The sequence below is a fragment of the Myotis lucifugus genome, unplaced genomic scaffold (genome assembly GCF_000147115.1).
Source record: "Myotis lucifugus unplaced genomic scaffold, Myoluc2.0 scaffold_545, whole genome shotgun sequence".
Classification (NCBI taxonomy): Eukaryota; Metazoa; Chordata; class Mammalia; order Chiroptera; family Vespertilionidae; genus Myotis; species Myotis lucifugus.
In genome coordinates this window covers 280,661-306,614 of record NW_005871593.1, presented here as the reverse complement: position 1 = coordinate 306,614, position 25,954 = coordinate 280,661, and the positions used below count along the sequence as shown (strand labels likewise).

At 48.3% G+C, this 25,954-nt stretch overlaps 1 protein-coding gene across 1 annotated transcript in view; it reads left to right on the top strand.

Moving 5' to 3' along the window:
- Positions 1 to 18,362: 18,362 nt before the first annotated feature.
- The window catches only part of KCNK5 (potassium two pore domain channel subfamily K member 5), a 35,381-nt gene continuing 27,789 nt past the window's right edge, over positions 18,363 to 25,954 (top strand). Inside the window, exon 1 of the mRNA XM_006104122.3 lies at positions 18,363 to 18,901. Within this exon, the coding sequence (XP_006104184.1) occupies positions 18,716 to 18,901 (186 nt within the window). The 5' untranslated portion in view covers positions 18,363 to 18,715. The remainder of the gene's footprint in view (positions 18,902 to 25,954) is intronic.

The window sequence follows — 25,954 nt, the reverse complement described above, 5'->3', positions numbered from 1 at the left end:
CAGCAGCAGCAGCAGCGCCATCATAATCATTGTCACCAAATTTAGATGAAGCTCATCATAGGCCATCACTGACCTCACCTAATCCTCACCACAATACTATGAGGTAGGTACTATTTCTACCCCCATTTTCCATGGGACATGAAACTAAAGTTCAGAAAGGTTAAGTAGACTTCCCCAAGGCCACCTAGCCAGAGTGTGTCTGTGCATTGGCCTCAACAATCCCTAGGACTTCTTTCCTCTCACAACAGCCGTCCCTCTCCCCCAGCCGTCAGCGGGTGTGTTTGTGTCCGGTGCTCATCTCCTCCTGCTTTAATTGAGCAAATGCTTCAACATCATTTTCATGCTTCCAGGGCCCTTAAGGACACACAGGAGCAAGGGAGGATCATGCATGGACTCCTACCCCCAGGTCTGGTCCACACTTTGCCCTTAGAGAGCCTTGTCCCCACAGACAAGATTGTCCCAGCCCTGATGCCATCCGCAGAGGCGTCAATCGCCTTCAGATGCAGTATGCAGGTGGATTGTGATGGGGTTTCAGTGCTCCAGTTGGTAACCAAGGACACTAGTCGGGCACACAGTAATCATGACTCAGAAGGACATCTACCAGCGCTGTGAACAGGCATTCTCAACAGCCACCCGGAAGGGCCCGGGGTATTGGAATTTCCATGTGGTTTCCACATTTCCCATTGTGCCTACTACCATTCTATTTAATTTATTTTTATTGGTTTCAGAGAGAAAGGGAGAGATAGAAACATCAATGATGAGAGAGAATCATTGATCGGCTGCCTCCTGCAGATCAAGCCCACAACCTGGGCATGTGCTTTGACGGCTGTGGTTCATAGGTAGACACTCAACCACAGAGCCACACCAGCCAGGCCAGCACCACTCTAACCACATAAAAATGCTTCCATTAATGTTTGTTGAATTATCTTGACACATTGCCAACCCAACCAGAGCCCCTACCTCTTTTATTTGTCAAATTCACTTGTCCTCCTACCCTCCCTCCCATCTTCATCCTAATATTTATGTTTTGTGGAAAGGGTAGGTGATGGTCAGGTTGGGGCCTATCGATGAAACTTTCACAGCCTATTGTCCAACCTCTTGCAGAGTTGATTTGCCACTTTTTGCAAAGCCTATAACTGTTCACAGTCTCACAGCTGTTTGCAGAGCCTATCCCTATTTGCAGAGTTTCTCGTTTGGAAATATTGTTTTAAATTAAATCACAATTTCAAATTGTAGTTGTTTTATTTTGTTTTTGCTCTTTTTCTTTTTCTTTTTAATCCTCACCCAAGGATGTTTTTCACTGATTCTAGAGAGAGCGAAAGGGAGAGGGAGAGACAGAGAGAGAAACATCAATGTGTGAGAGAAACATTGATCAGTTGCCTCCCGTATGCACCCTGACCTCCTGATCAGGGGTCCATCCCACAACCTAGGTATATGCCCTGACCAGGAATCGAACCCGAGACCCTTCGGTGCACTGGACGACGCTCTAACCAACTGAGCCTCACAGGCCAGGGGGAAAAGATTGTAATTGTTTTAAAATATGCAGATGGTTGCAGAACTGGAAGGTGTTTACAGAGCCACTAGCTGTTTGTAGAGACTGCAGCTGTTTGTGGAGTTCTTTGTTATTTGCAGATGCTGCAGTGTGCAAAACATGCTGAAGTTGACCAGTATGCCTGCTGGGTGCTTCTGGCGGGGCTTTTCTCGCAGAACTTCCTCTCCCAGGGCTCATCTCGTTAAAGCACAGACAATGTGTCCAGCGTGGTGCCAAGAGATTGGAAGGATCTCCTTATACAGCTGAGGAACAATCATGGAGCATCCATGGACCACATGAGAACAGTCCACAGAGGCACAGAGGGTTGTGGGAGGATGTGAGCCACTCCGGGACTAGCCCATCCGGTCCCCACACACATCTGGAACAGCACAGCTATTCTTTACGCAGGCCCTCCCATGGCGGACCCCATCCGCACCCCACGCCGGCAGCCTTAAAGTTGCCCCCTGCCCCCTGCATCATGCCAAAGCACACAACTACCTCTGTCCTGCCCTGCCCTCATTAAACTCCTTTCTCTTAGGGTCCTGATCTCAGCTAATCCTCAAAGAGAACAGGGAACAGATTTGCAACTAGCTCTTAGCCACTGGGATGTGCCGGGAAGGGACAATCACATTTTGAAATAAGACCCTTGGAGGCTGCCCTTGCCTTCATCTAAACGGCACGTCCCCTGACAGTCGGGTCTGGGCACAGTGGCAGCAGCAGGCATGAATGGGGTGCATGGCAACCCGGCTGCCCGAGGGGAAGGCTTGCTCTGCAGGCACGCCCCACTTTTTGGCCACAGCTGTAGTCTCGCTGAATCTTTGTTAATCGGATTCTCTTTTCCTGGTGACTCATGTGCCCATTGCAGAGCAAGCACGCACCCGGAATGGAAAGTGGTTCCAGTCGAGGCATGAGCTGAAGGAAGACTCAGCTGGTTCCAGGCAGTGATTTTTACCCAGCAGAAAGGTCTGCCTCTGTCTGGGTTCCTGTGAGTTTGTTTCCTTGCACTTCAGCTTGGACTCTGATCGGTACATGCAATCGATGTCTTTTTCGGTTCCAGCTGTGGGTTCAGAGGCTGGTCCGGTTCTCCCGGTATGTCTCAGCCCCGGGACCGGTTTGCACCCTTGCCTCACGATGCTTCCTCTTCCTCACCCTCTCCAAGGGCTCCGAAGCGAGCCACAGCTGCTAACGTTTCCATTTCCCAGCCTGCGAGCGGGAGCGGGAGCGGGCAGTTTGGTCCAGCTGCGAGGAGACAGCAACCATCTGGGTGCTGTGACCCCTGAATCTGTCTCTTCAGGTTCCTGAGTCCCTGGTCCTCTGTCCCCCCTGCTCTCTGGGCTTCTTCAGCACCAGACCTGTAACAAAACCCCAAGGTGTGCTCATGGCCCCTCCCACCTGCTGTACTCTCTCCGCCTTATTCCAAACTTTGCAATCCACCCGGTTGTCCGGTTGAGGTGAATCCTTTCTCTCTGAGTCCCGGAACTTCTGCCCTCAACTCATCCCTTACTCTCCACCTGCTTCTGAGCGTGCAGCCTCCATCTCATCCTTCCCGCAGCGACCAGTCCCCGTCTCGGTCCAGACCCCCAGGGGCAGCATCAGGCAGCAAATACGAGCCCCTGCAGTGTGCCCATCACGGGGGACAGTGCAGCGAACAGGATAACAGCCACGCTTCAAGGAGCTCCTGGTCAGAGGGTCTTTCTTTCAGGGCTTTCCCGGAATAGTGTTGCTCTGGTGCTTGGTTTTTAATCTTTTTTTTTTTATGTTTTTATTGATTTCAGAGAGAGGAAGGGATAGGGAGAGGAGATAGAAACATCAATGATGAGAGAGAGCCATCGATCTGCTGTCTCCAGCACAACCCCCACTAGGGATCGAGCCCAAAACCCAGGCATGTGCCCCGACCAGGAATCAAACCGTGACCACTGACCCATGCCGGCCAGGCTTAATCTTTTTAATACGTAAGCAACAGGTGTTCACTGAGAAAAAACTGGGCAATGCACATAAGCAGACCAAAACAATAAAAGTCACTCTTTCTTATTGAGATGTAATTGCATATAGCCTGTGTAAGTTTAAGGTATACCACTGTTGATTCGATACATTTAGGCATTGCAGTGTGGTTACCACACAGCATCCGCTAGCACCTCCCTCACATCACATCATTAACAACGCTTCTCTTTTATGGTGAGAACATTTAAGATCTAGTCGCTTAGCAACTATGTGAAAATGACTCTGAAATCCACCACTCTTTCCACCTCCTACGACAGCCCCCCCCCAAAAAAAATCACCCACATTGTTAACCTTTTGGTATAGTTATTTCCAAACACTTGTCTTTTCCCTATTTGAATATTTAAAAACACCACTGATGTCCCTTCCCACTCCAAATGTATTTGTTTATTCAGCAAATATTTATTCTAAAGTGCCACCATATGCCAGGCCCCGGGCTGGATGCTGGGGATACACAGACAGACAAACTATTAGAGGAGACAGATATGAAGCAAAAAAAAAAATCACATACATTAATATATGATTCTCGACTGGGACGCTTCTCATGAAGCCAGGGTGTGGGGAAGTGCCGGGAGCCGGTCCATCCTTGCTGCAGAGAAGAAACATCTGCACAGCATATGTTTCGAGGTACCTGACGTATATGGCAAACTGTTCTTAATGTTTGCTCTCCTTAGTGCCATGTGTTTTGACCAAGGTCACCCCTCCGAGAAAGGTTGTTTCCCCAGGTGGGGATCTTTCCCTGAGGTTAGGGAGGGGATACAACCCCTTAATTAAGTGCCAGGCGGGTAGTTAAGCTACATAATCTTTACTCCCTGGAATGGAGATAAGAAACGCCCTAACCTTTGTAATAGAAATTGACAGGATTAAAATTGGCTGGTATAAATACGGATGTAACAAGACAATAAACAACACAACCTGATCAGATCCTCATCACATCCTCATCAGATCCTCATCAGCTCCTAACCAGAACCTAGCCAGAGAACATGGCAAAAGATCCTGGACAGAACCTGGCTACAGAACTTCACTGGAGAACCTAGACAGAACATGGCAAAAGAACCTGGTGACTGAACCTGGCTGGAGAACCTGGAGAACCTAGCAAGAGAACATGGCACCAGAACTTGGTTGGAGATCCTGACCAGAACTTCGCTGGAGATCCTAGCCAAAACTTCGCTGGAGATCCTGGAGGGAGAACCTCGCTATGCTGATGAACTGAACCCAGTTTCCATGTCATTCATTCTTCGTCGACTTAGCTGGAGATCCTGGACAGAGCTTGGCTGGAGATCCTGGCTAGAGTTCCTGGCTAGGCTGCTGATCAACTGAATGCTGCCTCCGTGTCACTCATTCTTCGCCGACTCCGTCCACACCTTTGGGGATCCCTGGACCCGCTGGGATTGGACCCCAGCAGGGAAGCATGAGCTGACATGAGCTGGCCGTGGGGCCTTGTGGAGGCCAGGAAAGACTTCCCCGAGGAAGAGTAGGGCTTGCCAGGAGGAAGGGCAGCGGGCGAGTGTTTGGGGAGGCGGACACTGAATTCACAGACAAGCTGACTTACCCATTAGCCACAGCGGCACAGTGTATGGGGCTCACCATACTCAAAGGAGCCCATGTTAATGTTTTAATTTCTTTCAAAATCAGAAGAAAATAATGAACTTTTAGCTGGAACAAAGTGTTTAAATATAATACTCACGTGTTGGTCTTTATATTGGCACATTTGTAAAATATGATTTATGGAGGAAGGGACCCCACAAAGGCAGAGGTGCCCCCGACAGACAGTGTGGCGCTGGCGTGAAGGCCCACGTGGCTGAAGCAGACACAGAGCAGGACTGAGAGGTGGGCGGTGTGCCGGAGAGGCGGTGAGCTGGAGCTGGAGGCCACGGCGAGGACGGGGACTGTATGTACCAGCGACAGCGGAATGGAGAGTTGACAAGATTCTATCAACGTTTTATTTAATCTCTAAAAAGAAAATGTCTTATTAAAAAAAAAGAGAGAATCTTAAAAGCAGCAAGAGAAAAAAATGTTAGTAAAAAAAATAAAATAAAAATAAAATGTCTTTTCTTAAGCCACAATACCAGATTACACCTTAAAAATAATAACATCTGGCCCTGCCAGGGTGCTCAGTGGTTGAGCATTGACCTATGAACCAAGAGGTCACCGGTTTAATGCCTGGTCAGGGCACATGCCCGGGCTGAGAGCTTAATCCCCAGTAGGGGTGTGCAGGAGGCAGCCTATCAATGACTCTCTCTGTCACCGATATTTCTATCTCTCTATCCCTCTCCCTTCCTCTCTGAGATCAATAAGAACATACTTTAAACCAAATTAACATCTGGGAATGAATAACAGTGGTGGTTGCATGACACTGAATGTACTCAATTTCACTGACTTGTACACTTGAAAACCATCAAAGTGGTAAATTTGTTATATACATTTGATCACAATAAAAAAAAAGATTGAGGCAGCAGATAGTCAATGGGGGAAAATAAACAAAAACTTCTTAATACCATCAAATGTCCATTCAATGTTCACATTTCCAATTACCTCATAAACGTTACAAATTGTTAAGCTGTCTTGTTTTTGTGTTTTATTGTTTGAATCAAGAGCCAAATAAGGTCTATACGTGTAATTGATTGGTCTCTTCCTAGTCCCTTGCAATCTATAAATTTCTGATCCATCTTTCGCCCTCTCTCCCGTCTCTTTTTTTCTGGTTATTTATTTCTTACAAATGGTTTGACTTGCATTTTGTCGATGACATCCCGGTGCTGTAGGCCTCTGTCCTCCGCATTCCCTACAAATGGTGAGCTGGATGTAAAGACTTGATCAGATTCAAGTTCAACTTGGGGCAAGTCTACTTCAGGGTGGGCCTGGGGACTTCCCACAGGGGGCAGCTTGGCCTCTCTTTGGGGATGCTGAGAGCCAGGATGGTCACTGCCTAGGTGACACTCTGGCACCAGGGGGAGCAGGTTGGAGGCCTAGGTGGGCCCAGCGTCTTCCATTCATCCAGGGAAGGACCTGCTGGTAGAGGCAGGGGTAGCAGTGGCCCCGGGCCCTTTCCTGGCCACCACCTCTGAGCGCCGCCCATTCTCTCCCTTGGTCGAGAACCCCTCTCATAGATGAAGACAACCTCACCCGGGCTTTCCTCGTGCCTTGGGCTTATAGCTTTGAAATCAGCAGCAGGGCCAACACTGTGCACCCCAGCAGGTGCCAGCCTGGCTCTGGGGGGACACGGGCTGGGCGCTGGAGGGGCAGAGCTGGCTCGGACCCGCCCTGTCCAAGTGCTCAGAGGCCTCTGACATCAGACCAGTCTGGGTCCTGATCCTCGATCGCCATGCACCAGATTGGGTGGTTACTTCCCCTCCCTGTGCCTCAGTTTCCTCTCAGGTAAAATGGGAATAAAGGCCAGACTTACCTTAGAGGGTCGTAGGTTCAATGCAGTAATGTGTGACGTGCTCCGCGCAGGGCCTGACACGTAAGAAGCTCACAGTGACGGCGACTCAAGTCATGGCATCACTGATCACTAGTCCCTTCATCGGCCTGACGTAAAGTGGGTCAGGAAGGGTCTAGGCCGCTCACCCCAACGTGCTCATCTTCAGTCGGGTCCTTGAGCCGGCTCAGCCCCCGGCTTCTCCAGACCAGACCAGCGTGGGACCCTGGCTCAGGAGAAGAGGCTTTGGGTCACTGGTGGAGAGAGAGGTGTTTTGTGACCGGGGACAGGGATTCCGTTCCTTATGATAAGTGAGTAGTAGCTTATATGTTAGGAGCCCCGTCGTGAGGTCTGGGGCCCCAAGCCCCGGGAGCCCCAGTGCCTGGTGAGCCATCGCCCACAATCGCATGTCCCAGGAGTCCACGGCCAAAGTCCTGCGTGTGCCCAAGTTCTGTTTATTGCCCAGCTCGGCCCTGGAGGTTGGCTCAGGAGGCAGAAATTCCAGGAATCCCGGTTCCTCCTTCGCCTTGGCATCCTCCTCAACCTCCTCCCTCCCGCCCTCTCCTCTACCAATCCTTGGGCCTCTGTCCTATTGCGAGCACAAGTGGCCAATTGTCCTGGGATCTTTATGTCCCTTGGGAGTAGCCGCCCTGGGGCCAGATGTGGCTGTTGAGGGCATTAAGCACTGGGTCTGAAGGAGGCCTTCTGGAGCTGCTTAGAGCAGCCAGAGTGTGAGGGAGGTTAGGGGAGGCGGGCTGGGGAGAGGCGGTGCGTGAGCAAGTGTCAGGCAACGGGGGATGGGAAGCAATTTTTCTGGTGCCTCCCTCCAGAACTCAGCAGGCCCTGCAAACAGCATCAAGTAGCAGAGCCCCCCAAACAGTGGCAGCCCCTAAATCACAGAGCCACTAGCTCCTAACATCTACTGTCACCCCTGCCTCTCACGGCCCTGTTCCCACCTGCCTTCTGGTTCCCATGTGGACTCTCGCCCCCACCTCCTAAAGGACACACCTGCGGGGTGAGCTCTTGGAAATGCTAGTGACCAGGACACTTGCTGCAAACCCTCCAGGCAGAACCTTCACCTTCGGGTGAACCTGTGGACTTCTAATTGGCATGCTTTTAAATGCATACAATAAAATGTGCCATATTATAAAGGCAACCAATTACATCAAAACACGATTATCGACACATGTTGTAAAAGTACAATTTGTGTATAGAACGTACAGGCAGGTGCGGCATAATGGCTTCAGTCAACGACAGGCCGCACACTCAGCAGTGGTCTTGTCAGGTTATAATGGAGTTGAACATTTCCTATCGTCTAATGACCTCATGGCCACCATCATGTCCTAGCTCAAGGCATTACACAACTCCGACCACCGTGTCACAATGCGTTACAACTGCCTACAGCAGCAGTTTTCAACCTTTTCTGTCTCACGGCACACATAAACTAATTACTAAATTCTGTGGCACACAAAAAACATATTATATTTTTTGCTGATCTGACCAAAAAATAGATACAATTTTGATTCATTCATACTGGATAGCTATTATTGTATTGGCTGTTATATATATATATATATATATATATATATATATATATATATATATTGATTTTAGAGAGGAAGAGAGTTAGAAACATCAATAATGAGAGAGGATCATTGATCAGCTGCCTCCTGCACACCCCCTACTGGGGATTGATCCTACAATCCAGGCATGTGCCCTGATTGGGAATCGAACTGTGACCTTCTGGTTCATAGATCAAAGCTCAATCACTGAACCATGCCAGCTGGGTGGCTGTTGTCATTTTTTTATTTGACAAGCTAAGGGGAAAGAGGCCAGTGCCCCTGATTGAATAGTCAGGTATTGCATGTTTTAAAAAATTTTGCAGCACACCAGTTGAAAATCTCTGGCCTATGATATTCAGTATAGTAACATACTATAGTTTTGTAGCTAGAAGATGTAGGGGAACAGAATTTTCACCCCAAGTTATGTCTCTTTGGCACTGGATTATTTTAGGCTGGTTAATTCTAAAAAAAGAGCAGGCCTGGAAGAAGCTCCGGAAACCAGGTTGACATTCCCCATTGTAAAATGCATTCACGTTTGTAAGAAAAGTCTCCCATGGACAGGGTGTCTTCCTGGCTGCACTAGCAGAGGGGTGACCTTCTCCTTATCTCCAGAAACTCTTATCAGTGCCCGATAAGTCTGAAATCTGCACGGCAATCTTCAACCTAAAAATGTCCAAACCTGCAGAGAATGTTTCTGAGTCTATTTGAACCAAACTGATGACATTTGCCTGGAAGCCAGATCTCAAATGCTCCACAGAAGGAGTTTTTGTGTGTTTTTTAACAGTTCCATTTGCCCCGGTGCCCCGCCCCCTCCCTTCCACTCACCTTTTCCCTCTGCCGTTCTCCTCATCAGCCAGCTCCATTCAGTCTTTCTGAGAGGACTGTAGGTATTGGATGCGGTGACCAAAATAAACAGTTGAAAAATGGTTAGGATCCACAGACGCAAAGTGTTAGGGTCTCATGCCATACTCCTTTCCTGACCGAAAAAGAGGGCATTGTGTACCACAAAGGAATGACTCTCAAATGGTGAGACTTCAGGGATCAATGAGAGGAAGGTTTGGGTTGGTCCCATAGCACACACTGCCCTGCTGTGCTCCCCTAGAAATGACCCGGGGGAGGCATAGTTCTCTGTGACCTCTGAACCGGTCAGTGGGCTTCTCTTCTGATTGAGTTGTGTTTCCTGGAAGTAAAAATTTTAGACGTCGCATAGCAATGAAATTCCGATAGTATAATATTCCCTTTGTAAGAGAAAGACTTTGAAATGGCCCTTCAGATTTATCTGACACCTCCCAACACTAATAATTAGAATCGGTGCTTGTGCTCTGCCCTTAACCTGTGAGGATGTTTCTGTCCACCTCAGACTGGCTCTCAGCACAGGGCAGGCAGCTCCTGGGGTAACCGAAACCCGCCAGGCCACACCTATGGGGCTTAGTATTGTCACTCAGCTGCCTCTCTCTCCTCAATGTCTGGCTGATCCCTGTAACTTCAAATATCTTACCGTGAATTTACAAGGTCAATTTTTACTACTTGTTTGTGTGTTTTTTTTTTGAAACCTGTAAAGAATTTTTGTGAGTTTATTTGAGCCAAACTGTCGACATATGCCGGGAAGCAGGACCTCAATGAATTGAGATAATGCTCCTGTTTGTGTTTTTTATATATATAAATGATTATTCATAAATTTGATGCAAGTTTATAAAATTTACTGTAGTACTTTTTTGTGTTTTTACCTTAAATCTTACACATAACATAAAATTTACTATGTTAACATAAAATTTACCACCTTAACATAAAATTTACCATCTTTTTAAGCGGACAGCACAGTAGTGTTAATTATATAATCCTCGTTGTACAAATCTCTAGAACTTTCTTATCTTACAGAACTGAGACTCTACTCCTTGAACAATTTCGCCCCCTCCCCACATCCGCTGGCCATTACTATTATCTGTTTCTAAGAATTTGACAACAGTTATGGGCCACTTAGGGACATGGATACATTCTAAGAAATTCATCCTTTTTTTTTTTAAATCTTTGTTGAAAGTATTACATATGTCCTCTTCCCCCAACCCCCCATTGACCCCTTCTAGCCCGGCCCTGCCCCAGGCCTTCACCATCCTATTGTCTGTGTCCATGGCTTATGCATATATGCATACAAGTTCTTTGGTTGATCACTTCCAACCCACCCATCCTCCCCCCACCTTCCCTCTGAGATTCTGAAATCTGTTCTATGCTCCTATGTCTCTGCATCTATTTTGTTCATCAGTTTATTTTGTTCATTAGATTCCACATGAGTGAGATTGTGATACTTGTCTTTCTCTGACTGGCTTATTTCGCTTAGCATAATACTCTCCAGGTCCCTCCATGACCCTTCTTTTTTATAGCTGCATAGTATTCCATGGTATAGTGTACCACTGCTTTTCTATCCACTCATCTACTGATGGGCACTTGGGCTGTTCCAGATCTTAGCTATTTTAAACTGTGCTGCTACGAACATAGGGATGCTTACCATTCTTTCTGATGGTATTTTGGGTTTCTTAGGATATATTCCTAGAAGTGGGATCACTTGGTCAAATGCAGTCCCATATTTAATCTTTTGAGGAAACTCCATACTGTTTTCCATAGTGGTTGTATCATAGCCTGCATTCCCACCTGCAGTGCACGAGGGTTCCCTTTTCTCCACATCCTCACCAGCACTTGTCATTGGTTGATTTGCTGATAGTACCCATTCTGGCAGATGCGAGGTGACACCTCATTGTCGTTTTAATTTGCATCTCTCTGATGCTCAGTGACTTTGAGCATTTTTTTCATATGTTCCTTGGCCATCTGTATGTCCACTTTGGAGAAGTGTCTAGTCCATTTTTAAATTAGATTATTTGTCTTCCTTTTGTTAAGTTGCATGAGTTCCTTATATATTTCAGATATTAACCCTTTATCAGAGGTATCATTGCCAAATATATTCTCCCACACAGTGGGCTCCCTTTTCATTGTGCTGATGGTCCTTAGGTCCTTTTGTCATGTGTGAGCATCATAGGAAGCACTTACACAAACCTAGATGGTGTAGCCTATGTGGATGTAAGAACAGCCAACCCTGTCGAAAATTCTTACAAGAGTTTATTTGAGCCAAAATTGACAACTGAACTGGGAAGCAAGATCTCAAATGCTCTGGAGAATGACAGTTTTGCAATTTCTTTTATACTTTTGTAATGAAGGAGGGAAGAAGGAAAGGAAGATTACATGAAGGTAGGAGGAAGCGAGAGGAGATATCTCTGTTTGCATTGCAGGATCTCAAGATTTGAGGACGGTTGTTTCCCAGGGATAAAAAAAAGAGGCCCAAGATTCAACCTAGATGAGCAAGACAACAGACTTTGCTTAAGGCAAAGATAAGCCTTTTGGTAAAGAAGTTACATGCCTGTGCTGCGACTACCCACCATGACCTGCTCAGTTAGGAATTTATGATCTCGTCTCTCTATGAGGTTATTTCATAGAACTCCCCTGTCACCATTGGTTTTGTTTTTGGTTTTGTTTTTGTCCACAAGAGCTATGAAGCTCTTTTTTTTTTTTCTTTTTAAAGGAATCAACGTTTTCAAGTGATTGTGTTGTGACTCACTTTATGCTCTTACTAGCTTTTTTTATGCCTCCTTAGGTGGGATGCGGAGTTCACAGGGGCACTATTCCCTTTGAAATTCCTACACAGACTGTGAACAGAAATATTCCCACACAGAGATAAAACAGTAAGTGTTTTAGCATCTGAAAGCATTATCAAATGTTCATTCACCACGAGGATAATCCCTTCACCTAACTGAAAGGAGAAAGTCACAGGCGGGTGTGGGTCTTTGGAGCAGAGTTTAGGAGCCTCAGTGACCTTGGGGAAAACAAGCAGTTTCATAGGGTGCAACCCAGATAAGTCGAGTGACCTGTCGCTATCAAGGTGAAACAGCAAATCAAAGCTCATTGCCTTATAAATTACCAAGATGGCGCTCTGAAACAAATGATTGTTGGCCACACAATAATAAACATGCTAATAAAGCCGTGGCAGTGGTTTTATCAGCAGTGTACAAAAGTATATGCCCTGTGCCCCTCCCCCGCGCACCCACTTTTTCCTTTTCTATTCTTGAGGCTCAAGTTGTCTAGACATTCAGTAGTTTCAGCACAGATTCTATTTCCAAAAGCCCTCACTGGCTCCTGAGCAGAGAATGGGCATAACTCCTGATCTGGTTGGAAATTATTGATTCAAATGTGTGGATGGGGCTGGGGAGGGTGGGGAAGGAGGGGGGGGAGGAGAAGCACATTTTGTGTGGAAAGGAGAGAGAGAGAGAGAGAGAGAGAGAGAGAGAGAGGCAGGAGCTGGGAGAATGAAGAGCTGGGTTAAGGGGTTTGGGAAAATGCAGGGAGGAAAGGAAGGGACAACAGAAGAGAGGATGAGGAGAGAGTGACCATGACATTGAGGGGACAAGAAAGAGGAAGGGGTCGAGAAATGAACAAATAGACCAAGTTGGAAGACAGAGAAACTAGCAATTATAAAAACTTGGGATAAAAACCAACTCATCCGCAACTGTTCTGCCTTGTCCTTGTGAGAGAGTGAAAATGAAATAGGAAGAGGCCCTTTATTTTCTTAGGAAGAGAACACAGTCCGGAGGTGGGAGAGGAATGGGACAGAATTTTCCTAACAAAGAAAGGAAAAATTGTAGCCTCTCAAACTGCCCTCACCCCATAATGGATGAACCGTTTACACACAGTCCCTGACCTCCAGCCAGAGAGAGACCCAGGACAAAAGCCTGGTCCCTGGAAAAGACGAGGGCTGGGGAGTGAGTCCACAGCATTAGGAGGGAGGCAAGGCAGGGTTGTTTGTTGTTGTTTAACACATTTGTTTGGTTTCTTTATTGAGATATAATTGACATATAACATTATATTGGTTGCAGGTGTACAATGGAATGATTTAATACTAGTATGTATAGTGAAACTGAAACTGGACAACCAATGGGTCCGGGCTTCCTGTCACTACTTGGGCCAATTCAGCAGAGACAGGGTTGAATTATACTAGTATATGAGCGTTTATTCCAATAATGTGGGCAGTATGGGAGAGCAGCAGGGCATCCACAAAAATCTGCTCTGCATCCGCCTTTAGACCAGCTGCTTATACAGGGTAGGACAAGGATTACATGGGGAAGTAGGGATTGCAGGCATGGGGAAGCAGGCTGTGCAGGCTGAGGTGGGACTCCATTGTTTTGGCAACAAGGTTGTTAATCTTTTCATGATAACAGGCAGTTCTTGAATGAGAATGGACCGCATTCCAAGGTTGACTCCCAGGTCCCGGGGCACACAACTCCCAGCCAGGTTAGAATGTCCTTTCTTTAACCAGAACAAGGCCTGGTTAACAGAACATGATTAATATTTTCCATTACCGTAGCTAGTCCCCAATATTCTATTTTTGCCCCTAACAAAATGAACACCACAAGTCCAGTTAACCTCCATCACCAAAACATAGTTACAAGAAATTTTTTTCTTGTGATGGAGACTTTTATGATTTACTCTCTTAGCAACATTCAAACATGCAATACAGCATGTCAAACTCAAAGGCTAACACGGGCCAAATAAACAAGGTTTAAGTTGATGTGGGCCGCAAAAAACAAAAGCTTCAATTTTCATAGAAACGTAGGTTTATTTTGATAGAGACATGCTGAATACAAAGGGCTGAAATAAATGAGCAATCCTTAACATAAAATAATAGAACATTTTAATAAAAGTTAATATTTTTTCTTGAACATGAACTTACCAGACACTGAATAACTGCACCAATTAACAAGCGTAACGCAAATAAAACTATTTTTCTTGTTCTCCGAAAGCAAAATATCTCCTGTTGTGCACACCAAACAAGTCAGTTCAAGACTAATGACGTGGCAATCAGCTGCTAAAATATTCACTGCTGGTATTAGTGGAGAGAAATGGTGTGTTTGTGCTTAAGGCTCATAGGGGAAATGAATGCAACGTGATTATAGTGATCAGTCATTAGGGAACGTTGTAGTTCATTATTAAAAATTATGTATAACAGGATATTGTAAAAATTAAGTTATGAAATTTTTATTAAAACATTTCTTACATACCATTATATTGGCTGGGCCGAAAAAATATTTGTACTGTATATTACATCCCCATGACTTTATTTTTATTTTATAACTGGAAGTTTGTACCTTTTGACCCCCTTCATCAATTTCATACACCCCCATCCCCCACCCTTTGCCCCCAACAATTCTACCAATCAGTCTCTGTATCTGTGAGCTTTGTTTTTGTTGTTGTTTTTTTAAAAAGTGTATTAATTTTTAGAAAGAGAGGAAGGTAGAAGAGAGAAACATCGATGTGAGAGCACAATGTGGATCAGGGATCGAGCCAGCAACCCAAGCACGTGCCCTAACAGGAATTGAATCAGCAACCTTGTGGTGCATGCGAGGATGCCCAATCAACTGAGCTATACTTGTTTTTATAATAGTCATCTGACAGATGTAAGGTGATAACTCATTGTGGTTCTAATTTACATTTCGCTTATAATTAGTGATGTTAAGTGTCTTTTCATGTACCTGTTGGCCATCTGTATGTCTTCTTCAGAAAAAAATCTATTCAGATCCTCTGCCCATTTTATATATATACACATTTTTTTTCTTTATTTCAGAGAGGAAGAGAGAGAAAGAACAACAATGAGAATCATTGATTAGCTGCCTCCTGCAAGCTCCCTACTGAGGATCCAGCTCACAAACCATACATGTACCCTGACTGGAAATGGAACCGTGACATCTTGGTTCATAGGTCGACACTCAACCACTGAGCCACACTGGCAGGGTCCTGCCCATTTTTTTTCTTTTTAATCCTCATCTGAGGATATTTTTCATTGATTTTTAGAGAGGGTGGAAGGGAGAGGGCAAAACAGAGAGAAATATCGATGTGAGAGAAACACATCCATTGGTTGTCTCCTGCACATGTCCTGACCAGGGCCTGGGCCGGGGAGGATCTTGTAACCGAGGTACGTGCCCTTAACCGGAATCGAACCCGGGACCCTTTGGTCCGCAGGCCGATGCTCTATCCACTGAGCCAAAACAGCTAGGGCCCATTTTTTAATTAAACTGTTTTGTTTTGCTATTGAGTTGTATGAGTTCTTTGTATATTTTGGATATTAATTCCTTACCAGATATGTGACTTGCAAATGTTTTCTCCCATTCCCTAGGCTGCCTTTTCATTTTGTTGATGGATTTCTTTATTGTGCAGAAGCTCTGTAGTTTGATATAGTCCCACCTGTTTAATTTTGCTTTTGTTGCCTTGACTTTTGGAGTCAGTTCCGAAAATATCACTGTCCAGACTCTAAGACTGATGTCAAGGAACTTATTGTCTATATTTCTTGTAGGAGTTTTATGGTTTTAGGTCTTACATCTAAGTCTTTAACCCATTTTGGTTTAATTTTGTGTATGGCATAAGATAGTCTAGTTTTATTATTTTGCATGTCCAGTTTCCCCAATGCCATTTGCTGAAGGAACTGTCCTTTCCCCATTGTACATTCTTGGTTCCTGTGCTGTAAACTTATTTCTAGGCTCTCTTCTGTTCCATCAATGTGTTTATGCCAATACTCTACTATTTTGATTACTATAGCTATTTAATATAGTTTATAATCAGGAGTATGATGCCTCCAGCTTTGTTCTTTTTTTCTCAAGATTGCTTTGGCTATGCTGAGTCTTTTGTAGGTCCATATAAATTTTAGATTGTTAGTTATATTTCTTTGGAAAATGCCGATGGAATATTGATAGGGATTGCACTGAATCTGTTGATTACTTTGGTAGGATGGACATTTTAACAATATTCTTCCAATTGTTAACACATTTGAACCTGTAAAGTATTTTTGTGAGTTTATTTGAGCCAAACTGTCAACAATTGCCAGGAGGCAGAATCTCAAGGGATTGGGATAATTCTCCAGAGAATGGCGGGTTTTCATCTATTTTTATACATTGTAATCAAAGGAGGAGACTTAGGTGGGTTACATGAAATCCATTGGTGATAGATTAGGGAGGAGGGAGAAAGCAAAAGGGGCGGGGAACCTCTGGGATTGGATAAAAAGTAAAATGATAAACACATTATTTAGGTGGGTACAGGATAGTTAATAGTCAACAATTAACAAGGTAACAATAACAATGAAGGAATTTGTGGTATCTGTCCTGGCGCCCAGACATTTGGTTGTGCCTTGAGGGATCTGGAAAAAAGGGAAGTTACAAGTCACCAAGACATTTCAATGATATGTTATCGTAGATGCAAAAAGACAATAAGTGCAGTTAAGGTAAAGGTTGACCTTGACAGGGAAGATACCGGCCTAGGAGGTGACTACCCACCATAACTGTTTTTAGTTAACATTTAATTTCAGACCATCCTTTGTGGTTACTTTAGGTCTCTGAGCTTGTCAGGTTAGCATGTGGCCCCTTTCATCCACACAATCCATGAGAACAGAATATCTTTCCATTTATTTGTGTCTATTATTGATTGATTGATTGATTAAATCTTTATTGTTGAAAGTATTACATAGGTCCTCCTTTATTCCCCCATTAACCTCTTCCAGCGGGTTCCTGTCCTCCCCGTCTCCCCGCCTCCCACTCCTTCAATTTATTTTAATCAATATCTTAAAGCCTTTCACATCCTTGGTTAAATTAATTCCTAGGTGTTTTATTCTTTTTTATGCAATTGTAAGTGATATTGTCTTCTTAATTCCTCTTCCTGATATCCCATTAGTAGTATATTGAAGTGCAATTTATTTTTATATATTGATTTTGTATCCTATAACTTTACTGAATCTGTTGATTAGCTCTAACAGGTTTTTTGGTGGAGTCTTTAGTAGGGTTTTCTACACATAATATCATGTGATCTACAAATAGTGACAGTTTTACTTCTTACTTTCCAATTTGGATGCCTTTTATTTCTTTTTCTTGCATAATTGCTCTGGCTATGACTTCCATTGGGTGTGTGTTTTTGACAAATATGTTTGTGACCGTCATTCACTTCTTCATTGCACAAATGTTTAATGAGTGTCTATTATGTAACAGTCCAGGGGGAATATGTCATTGAACAATCCAGACTCCCCACCCACAAGCTGTCATTTTAATGTTGTATAGTATATTAGAGATATACAGTATATTTGAGAAAATTTAGTGCTGGGAGGAAAATAGGGCTAGCAAGGAGGATAAGGAGGGCAAGTGTGTGCGTGTGTGTGTGTGTGGAGGGTGTGTGTGTGCAACTTTAAGTAGGCCTGGGAGTATCAAAGCGGTTTTTCCCCTAGAGTTGCAGTGTGTGTAGCCAGGGAAGGGGGAAGGGAGGGGTCTTGCACAGCGCTGTCCAGGCTGCTCCTCCCCCCACCTAACCAAACCCCTCCCCCAAGGGTCTCACAACAGCACCTGAGAATGGGGCCAAATGGAGAAGCCACGCCTTTGTGGCTTGGTTCGTTCCTGATATCCTGATTCTTGGCAGTTTCTCCGGTCCCTTTCTGATCCCCTTTTCCCAGGCTTATAATTAATAGTAAGGTGAGGCAAAAACTGAATTACAGGGAAAATAACAGGAGTCACAACTCCCTGACCCCAGTCATTAGGTCCACACTCATTTTCTTTAATACCCAGTACTAGGAGCAAATGCGGGTCCCAGACACCCCTGTAGCTCAGGCATTGGGCACCGGGGAACGCAATGAGCCGCGAAGCGCACCTCGTGTGACTCCGGCTGCGGCGGGTCGGGGCGGGGGCGGGGCCGGGGCCGGAGAGGGGCGGAGCCTAGTCGGCCCCGCCCCCGGGCCTGGCGCGGGCGGGAGGTGAGCGCTGGGCGCTGATTAAAGCGGCGCGCGGAGGCGGGCGCAGCGCACACGGCTGTGGCGCGCGTAGGGCAGCCCACGTGTCTCCCAAAGTCGGGCCCTGAGTTTTCACCCAGCTTCTCTCACCGCCGCGATCTGGGGCGCTCCCTCGGCCCCCTTGGTGTGCGCCCACCCCGGCCCGCGCGAGCAGGGCCCCCCGCACAATTCCCCGCGCTCCGTGGGCCAACTTGGAGAAGCTACTTTGTCCCGGGAGCCGCGCGGGGGGTTCGGGGCACTGCGCATGCGGAGCTCCAAATTCAAACAGCTGTTTCCAGAGGCTGGAGGGTGGGTGGACCGCGAGCCACTGGGGCTAGGAGACGCGTTGGCCCGGAGGTGGCCGCTCGGGAGCCATGGTGGACCGGGGCCCTCTGCTCACCTCGGCCATCATCTTTTACTTGGCCATCGGGGCGGCGATCTTCGAGGTGCTGGAGGAGCCGCACTGGAAGGAGGCTAAGAAGAAGTACTACACGGAGAAGCTGCATCTGCTCACCAAGTTCCCGTGCCTGGGCCAGGAGGGCCTGGACGAGATCTTGCAGGTGAGGCGCCGCGTTGCCCCTACGAACACCTGACGCTGGCTCGAGCTCTGGGAGTGTGGCGGGGGCGCCCCTCGCAGCTTTGGGTGACCCTCGGCCCCGGTGGGTTGTCCTGGGGGAGACAGGAGGGGTGTCTCCTGGATGTGGTTGCCGGGATCTTTCGTTCACCCGTGGACACAGGAGTCACCTTGGGACCCAGTTTGTGCAGAGAATTTAGGGTTGACCTCCGGGTGAACCGGGCCCTGCGGTGGCTCGCTGTGGGTGTGCGGGTCCCTCCCTCCTTGGAGGGGGGCTGTGGGGCGGAGGAAAGCGTTTATCTTTGCTTGGAGACGCTCCTGGAGTGCGGGAGCCCAGCCGGTTGTCACCCGCCCAGCGTCTGCGCCTCCCATCTCCGGGGCCAGCGCCGCTCCCGCACGACTGTTTTCGGGAATGGGAGCCGCACGGAGTTGCTGGAGGGTCCCCAGGTCCAGCCTGAGCAAGACCCCCTTCCCCAGTCGGGCGAGGAGCGGGGTGAGGGCTCTGCCCGGCTGCGCCGCGGGGCCGGCCGGTGGCTGGAATGCTGCAGACGCGCTCGGGCTTCCGGGAGAGCTTATCTCGCCGTCTCGCCTGTCGGGAAGGCTAACTCCCCGGGCTCGCGGATCAACTTTGTGAAAGTAGTGGGCTGAGCAAAAGAACCAGACCCGGAGTCCATGGGGGGCCGGGAGGAGAGGCTGTGCCGAATGGGGGTTGGTGAGGGAATTTCCCGCCCCGGTTGGCATTGGGAGTTTCTTCTGGTTCATATGCCCCATGAGGGCATTGACCTCGCTGGGCTAAACCGGCCCTTGGCCAGGACTCGAGGCCCAATACTCAGTTTCCTGAAGACCCTTGGCCTTACCTGTCCAGCGGGGACCTGCACGGATGGCACCCTGCAGGGGATGACCCGGACCTGAGTGGGAGCCGTGGAGCAGGGGTAGTGGATGGAAGATGTTACCTTTCTCCTGGGGTGGAAGATACCATAAAGGAGGTTGGACGAGGAGCAACATTCAATCTACAGCAGCCCCCCCCCCCCACCCCACCCCATGCTTTGTGCCTGTCTGGTTGTCTCATTCTTCTGGCCTCAGTTTCCCTTTTTGTAAAATGGGAACAAACCCGTCGTCATCCATCTTTCCTGCCCTGAACTGTTGGAAGGTTGAAAGCATTGGAAAACACGAAGCCATCTGCTTGTGGCTCCCTTTTTGTCCCCAAATCAGTAGACATTCGAAGATGAGCATGTCGGTGCCTGCTGGCAGCCAGACCGACTAGCAGACTGGGGACCACTGCAAGGCGGAGGCTGAGTCAGCAGGTTGGGTGTGTGTTTTCAGTGGGGAAATTTCCCGGGGTGGGGGCTGGTGGGAGGTGAGGTTGGAGAAGGACGGTGAGCTTCAGGAGGTAGCTGGTACTAGGGGGAGTCCCGGGGCCATGCGGGTTCCTTTGCCTGGGTGTTTGCCCTGGGTGCATGGGTTGGGGAAGGGTCACTTTATAATTTCCCCTGAGGAAACAATTCTACTGTTGTTTAGTTTCTTCCAGGGCTTTGTTTAGGGGGGAAGAAGGCAGGCGAGTATGATAATAAAGAATCGAGCTGCCCTCGAAGTTTCCTTCTTCGCCGCTCCTCCACCAACCACTGCAGGAAGGAAAGAATTCAAGGCTGAATGTGGGAAAATAAACTTCAAAACACGAGGAGAAGGGAAAAGAGGGGGGTCGGGGTGAGGCAGCCGGGTGCAGCTGGTGGTAGGAGCTTTGGAGTGTCGACAGCTTTCTTAAGGTGTTTGAGCAAACAATATGTTTCTTAATTTGAGGTCCTGTTCCCACCCCCGCCCCCCACCTCCCCCACCCCCACCCCCAAGAAAGCAGCAGGTAACTTAGAAAAAGGATTTGGGCGTCAGGCCAGTGTGATTTGGAGATCATTACGGATAGCCCTGTCCCCATCTGCAGCCAAAAAACTCTCAAACTATCTCCAACTGGGCGAGTCTCCTCCCTTCGTAGGAAAAATCCAAGAAATGAAAACCAGTGGAAGCATTTTGTGAGCGTTACTTTTTTAGTTTCCAGAAGTCTGCCAGGCTCGGCTTTCTGATGCGACTTGGGGCATTGCCCTCGGCCTCAGGAAATTGGTTGAAGGAAAAATGAAAACTCCGAAATCTTTCCAAAAGGGGTTGTTGGGGCATTTTCCACCTGAGGTTCTGAATCACCTTTGTAATTCTAAGGAAGCCCTGGCTAGGAATTCCTGGGGTGGGGGCAGGCTCCTGGGAGGGGTTGCCGTCTGGGTTGGGGTTTTTCCTCACATTGGAAACTGTGCTTTCAAATCCCTGAGAAAGGGAGTTGACACACCTTTCTCTAGATCTTTGGAAATAGTCCCCGAGTTGTCAGGTGCTTCCTTCCTGTTCAGGCTGTGGTTGAACGGAGGCGGAGGTGGACTTGCAGATGCTCCGCACCCCCCCCAGCCTTGGGCCACGTGGCCGCCCTCCTTCCTGCTTCAGAGCCATCTTGACCCTCTGCTGTGACGCTTGCTGCACCAGGCACTGGGCGAACTCTGTCCCCCAGCCTTTCCCTGAATTGCAGAGGTTCCCACGAGGGGAATGAGCACAGACTGAGCCCCTGGTGCACACTGTGGGTAGCATCAGCATTTGATGAGAGGGCACAGTCTGGTTTTGCCATCTGGCTTGGCCATTTACCCATCAAGCCGTTTAAGTTCCTCATCTGCAACATGAGGTCTGGTCAGGGTCAAGTCAAGTAGAAGCATGCGGCCAGATGTGTGCAGATGTAACGTAGGAGAGCGAGCTCATCTCCCTGTCACTTGCGCGTATGGAGCGCTGACCAAGGCTACTTGCCAAGTGCCTTCCCTGTACCAGGTCAGGGACTCCTTACAGCCGCCTTGCCTATTTAGATAAGGACACCTTAGCTCAGGGAAGTTAAAGTGGCTTTGGTGACACAGCAAGAAGGCACAGCCTGGGGTGGGGACCAGCTGTCTGCCTCCTGCTGCACCCCTGCCCCCCGTCTTGGGCATGTGACACTGTTGAGTGGTTGGTCTGTAAGTGAGTTTAGTAAATTGGTTCAGCTGGACTCTGGTGTGCTGGGAAATTCTATTTTCTCTTCCCCCAAGAACAGGCACCTGCGCACAGGCTTCTCTGAGCTCTGCCTGTTCAGCTGCCTCCTCCTCCATTACTGATGGGAGCGCCAGTCCGCAGTGCCCCACACCCCACTCCCACGAAACCGCTGAGGATTGGGGTAAAGGGGGAGAATGAACCCTTCTCAGCCTTCACCTCCGGTGTACAGTGATTACAAACAGGAAGGATTTGAGAGCTCACCAACCTCCAGGGCTTTGAGCACTTCATGTACAGTCTTATTTTAATCTAATCCTGGTGACCACCCCCCTTTTATAGAGGAGGACAATGAGGCTAAAAAAAAAATTATATAACTTGCCCAGGATCATAGAGTGCAAACTCAGAAAGTGTGTTGTATTCCAAAGTGCACGGGAATTAGTCAACAAGCATTTATTAAGCACCCTCTGTGTTCCAGACAGTGAGTAAGGTGCTAGGAGTCCAAAGGTGAATTAAATCACTGCTTGAGCTGGAGATAAGAATGAGTAAACGCACCACGACTTAGCGCAGAGATGTTCAGGAGGGAATCTTAAAGAGGGCCCCTCGTCCAGCCTGAGGGGTCAGGGAGGGCTCCCGGAGGAGGTGACCTCAAGCCAGAGTGGGGTCTTAGAATTAGGGGGGCTTAGAAGGGGTAAGAGGGTTTGGGCTGTGGCTCTTGAGATTCCCAAGTTTCCTGGGGTGTAGTAGGGGTCACCCCAGGCCCTGCCCTCCACTGGGGCCCTCCATCCCTGACTCTGGGTTTTCCTAGATTGCTCACATAGATGCCCAGTTCCCAGAAGTCTCTTGGATTTCGCTGGCCTCCTTGCTGCTAAGCTGCAAACTGCATTATTCTATTGGGAGGTTTTCCATGTGTCCCAGACCTCTCCTTTTATTTTCTGAACCCTTCCTACTCTATCCATGCTCCAGTCTACAGTAGTGAGGCCCATTCCAATTTTGAGGTTCTGACATCCTGTTATTAACACCAACCCTCCTCCTAAAATGTGAAAAATACAGCTATGCAGTAAAATTACATCCCACCAAAATGCTCAGAATGGGGCACATTCATTGAATTTTTTGGGGAATTGAGGGTTAACATGAAAACCTCTTTTGTGTCAAGCCTCGTTGGAAATTGTAAAAGTGCACTGGTCCACGTAAATGCCTTTGTAAGTACAGGGAGCACAATAGATCTTTTGATTGTCCAGGATCGCGGAGGCCTCCACGTCATTGGCTCACACTTGAACTCTCACCTTCTAGGACTGAGAAATGAAAAGAGGAGAAGCTGGGTTTGGGAGAGGGAATGGAAGAAAAGGGTCCCTTTTCTAAAGGCTCATTTTCTTATTAAGGTTTTGCTCAAAGGCCAGGCAGCCACACACACACACACAAAAAAAAATTCTCAAATTGATAAATCTGCCTTAGTTAACTGCTTTAGTTAGAGTTTTAACAGTAAAGTGAATTTTTATTGAATCGTTTTGAGAATTTTACTAGAGCCCTAAGGACCATTAAAGGTGGCATGGTAATAGAGACTCATTGAGGGTAGAAATTAGCAAGTGTTGAAATGTTTGCGTGGGGGTGGGGACTTCCTATAGGAGGGGTCCCAGGGAGGTGATGACTGTGGCTTCTAAGTGTTTTCCTGGGGTTTTGCCATATTTATAGTCTGTCGTTTAAAAGAAACAGAATCTTCCAGTTTTGAATGCTGTGCTTGGCTGGCTCTGACCTCAGGCTTTCATCTTGAACTTGGCTGTTTGCTGTCTGATTGGGCTCAGCCTCTGAACCCTACGTGGGTGTGTGTGTGTGTGTGTGTGTGTGTGTGTGTGTGTGTGTGTGTGTGTGTGTTGGGGGGGGGTACAGGGGATATAGGGAGCAGGAAAGTACAAGGCGAGGCTTTGGGGAGCAGCAGAGGAGCTATGCTCTGGAGAACGGTACTCCCAAGAAGGTCTTTGTACCAAATGGGCTGTTCGATCTGAGTGGTTTTACAGGAGCCGACTGGCCGGAACTGGGCGATGCAGAGGCCAGGGAGGTGGGTGACTAGAGGGAAACGCTGTCTCCGTGAGCATCCCCATGGATCAGCCCAGCACGGTGGCCTTGGCCTGCAGCCACAGGGCAGAGAGGTTCGGGTCCGGGAAGGAAGCTCTCTGGGTTAGCCTAGGAATTTGAACTCACCAAGTTTTTGCAATCAAGTCAGGGAGTGAACAGCATTTCAGAAAGTTCTTCACAGCCCTTTGTGACTTGAAAGGAGTGGAATATTCTACCGTGACCTAACGGTATTTCTGTGGGTTGATCCTTCGCCCCATGAGTGTGGTGATAAGAATATTACTCCCTTTCTCCGTGATGTGACTGAGTGTGGTTTTTCTACCAAAGCCCGCGGAGCTCACAGCCCTCCCCCCAGGAGCCCGCCATGCTCCCTCTCACCCCAGTTTTCAGTCAGGGTGCCACTCCCTTCCCTGAGCCCCTTGGGAGGTCCAGGTGTGAGTCCCCCTCCCTGCCAGAGACACCCCCACTTGATGACCTTCCCAGACTCTGCCTAAGTGGCACTTTTATGTCCAAGTGAGGCAGTTAATCCACTCCCCAAACTTCAGAGGCCTGGGCAGCGTTAGGGATGACAGAGGAGCCCCTCGCTGCCAGCTGTCACTTCTGTGTGTGCTGAAGCCTCAGAAACCAGACGGGGCTTGAGCCCCAGGAGCTCAGTGTGGCGGGGAGAGAAACCGGGCTGTGGTGGTGAAAGGAGGGAAATGCGGTCCTGGTGCTGAGTGATGGGTTGCAGATGGTTGAGTCTGGAGAGACCGAGGCGGGTCAGAGGGCCTCGGAGGATTGGGTTTCTGTTTCCTGAGGCCTGTAGAACCCCTTGGCCTACTGGGGACCTGGCCCTGAAAGAAACATAACCCGTGCCCCCAGGGAGCCCCCCCCTCGGGCACCCCCCCATCTAGAGAAAGGAAGGTCAGGAGCTGTTACCTGAAGGACACTGGTAAGTGTCCCAGAGGCTCCAAGTGTGTACCATTGAGTTACTTTCTGCTCTGGAACATAGAGGGAGGGGGACACGAGCCGTGTGAGGAGCAGCCCCTGTGAGCATTCTGCTCAGTCCCTGCTGTGTGCTCGGCACACGGTGGGTCTGGTGGTATTGCTCTGCCAGGAAACTGGGAGCCAGGGAATTTGGGCCAGCTACAGGCCGAGAGTCACAGGGCCTGCTGCCGGCAGAGCCTCAGGGCCTGACCACAAGTGGAGGTAGAGGCAGGAGGTTGGAGTGGTGGAGTGGGGGTGGGTGGTGGTGATGCCAGATAACAGTTCCTGAGCACGGGCTTGGCCACAGGCTGTGTGAACTATAGCTCTCTGCAGCAGGTACTCTTACTGACCCGTCCTCCCCGGAAGAGCAACAGCATGGACCATCGAGGGTCCGTGACTTGCCCGAGTCCATACAGCTGAGAAGTGGAAGCACCGGGATTTGAACCCAGAGCCCACAGGGAGGCCACAGTGAAGGTGGGAAATGCAAGGTTTGTGTGGTGTCCTCAGAGCCATGGGACGACTTGCAGGAGGCTTCCTCAGCTGTGTGCCTCCAGCCAGTCACCTCCTGGTCTTTGAAAAGGGATAATAGTGCGGGAGCTCCCCCGTGTCTGCAGAAGCCGTGGGGACACCAAGACAGAGTGCTGGGTGTATGCGGCAGGTTTCTGGCAGCGTTTCAGCCGCTGTTCTGTGCCCTGGCTCCCTGCAGGGTCCCCTTCCTCACATGCTTCAGGCCCCATCACTGAGCTAAGCTGCAGATGGAGGCACAGATGAGAAAATGCAGATCCCTCCATTTTCCATTTTCTGCAAATTCACCCACAGCCCTCCCCTCAGAAGAGGTCACGGTCACCACCTCACGCTGTGGCAGGCTCCCTTCCTCTCCTTCAGCAGGCCCTGCTCCCTGCTCTGGGGCGAAGAGGCTTCTCAGCGCAGTCCTGGCTTGTCCTGGGCCTTGTTTAAACCTTTTCCC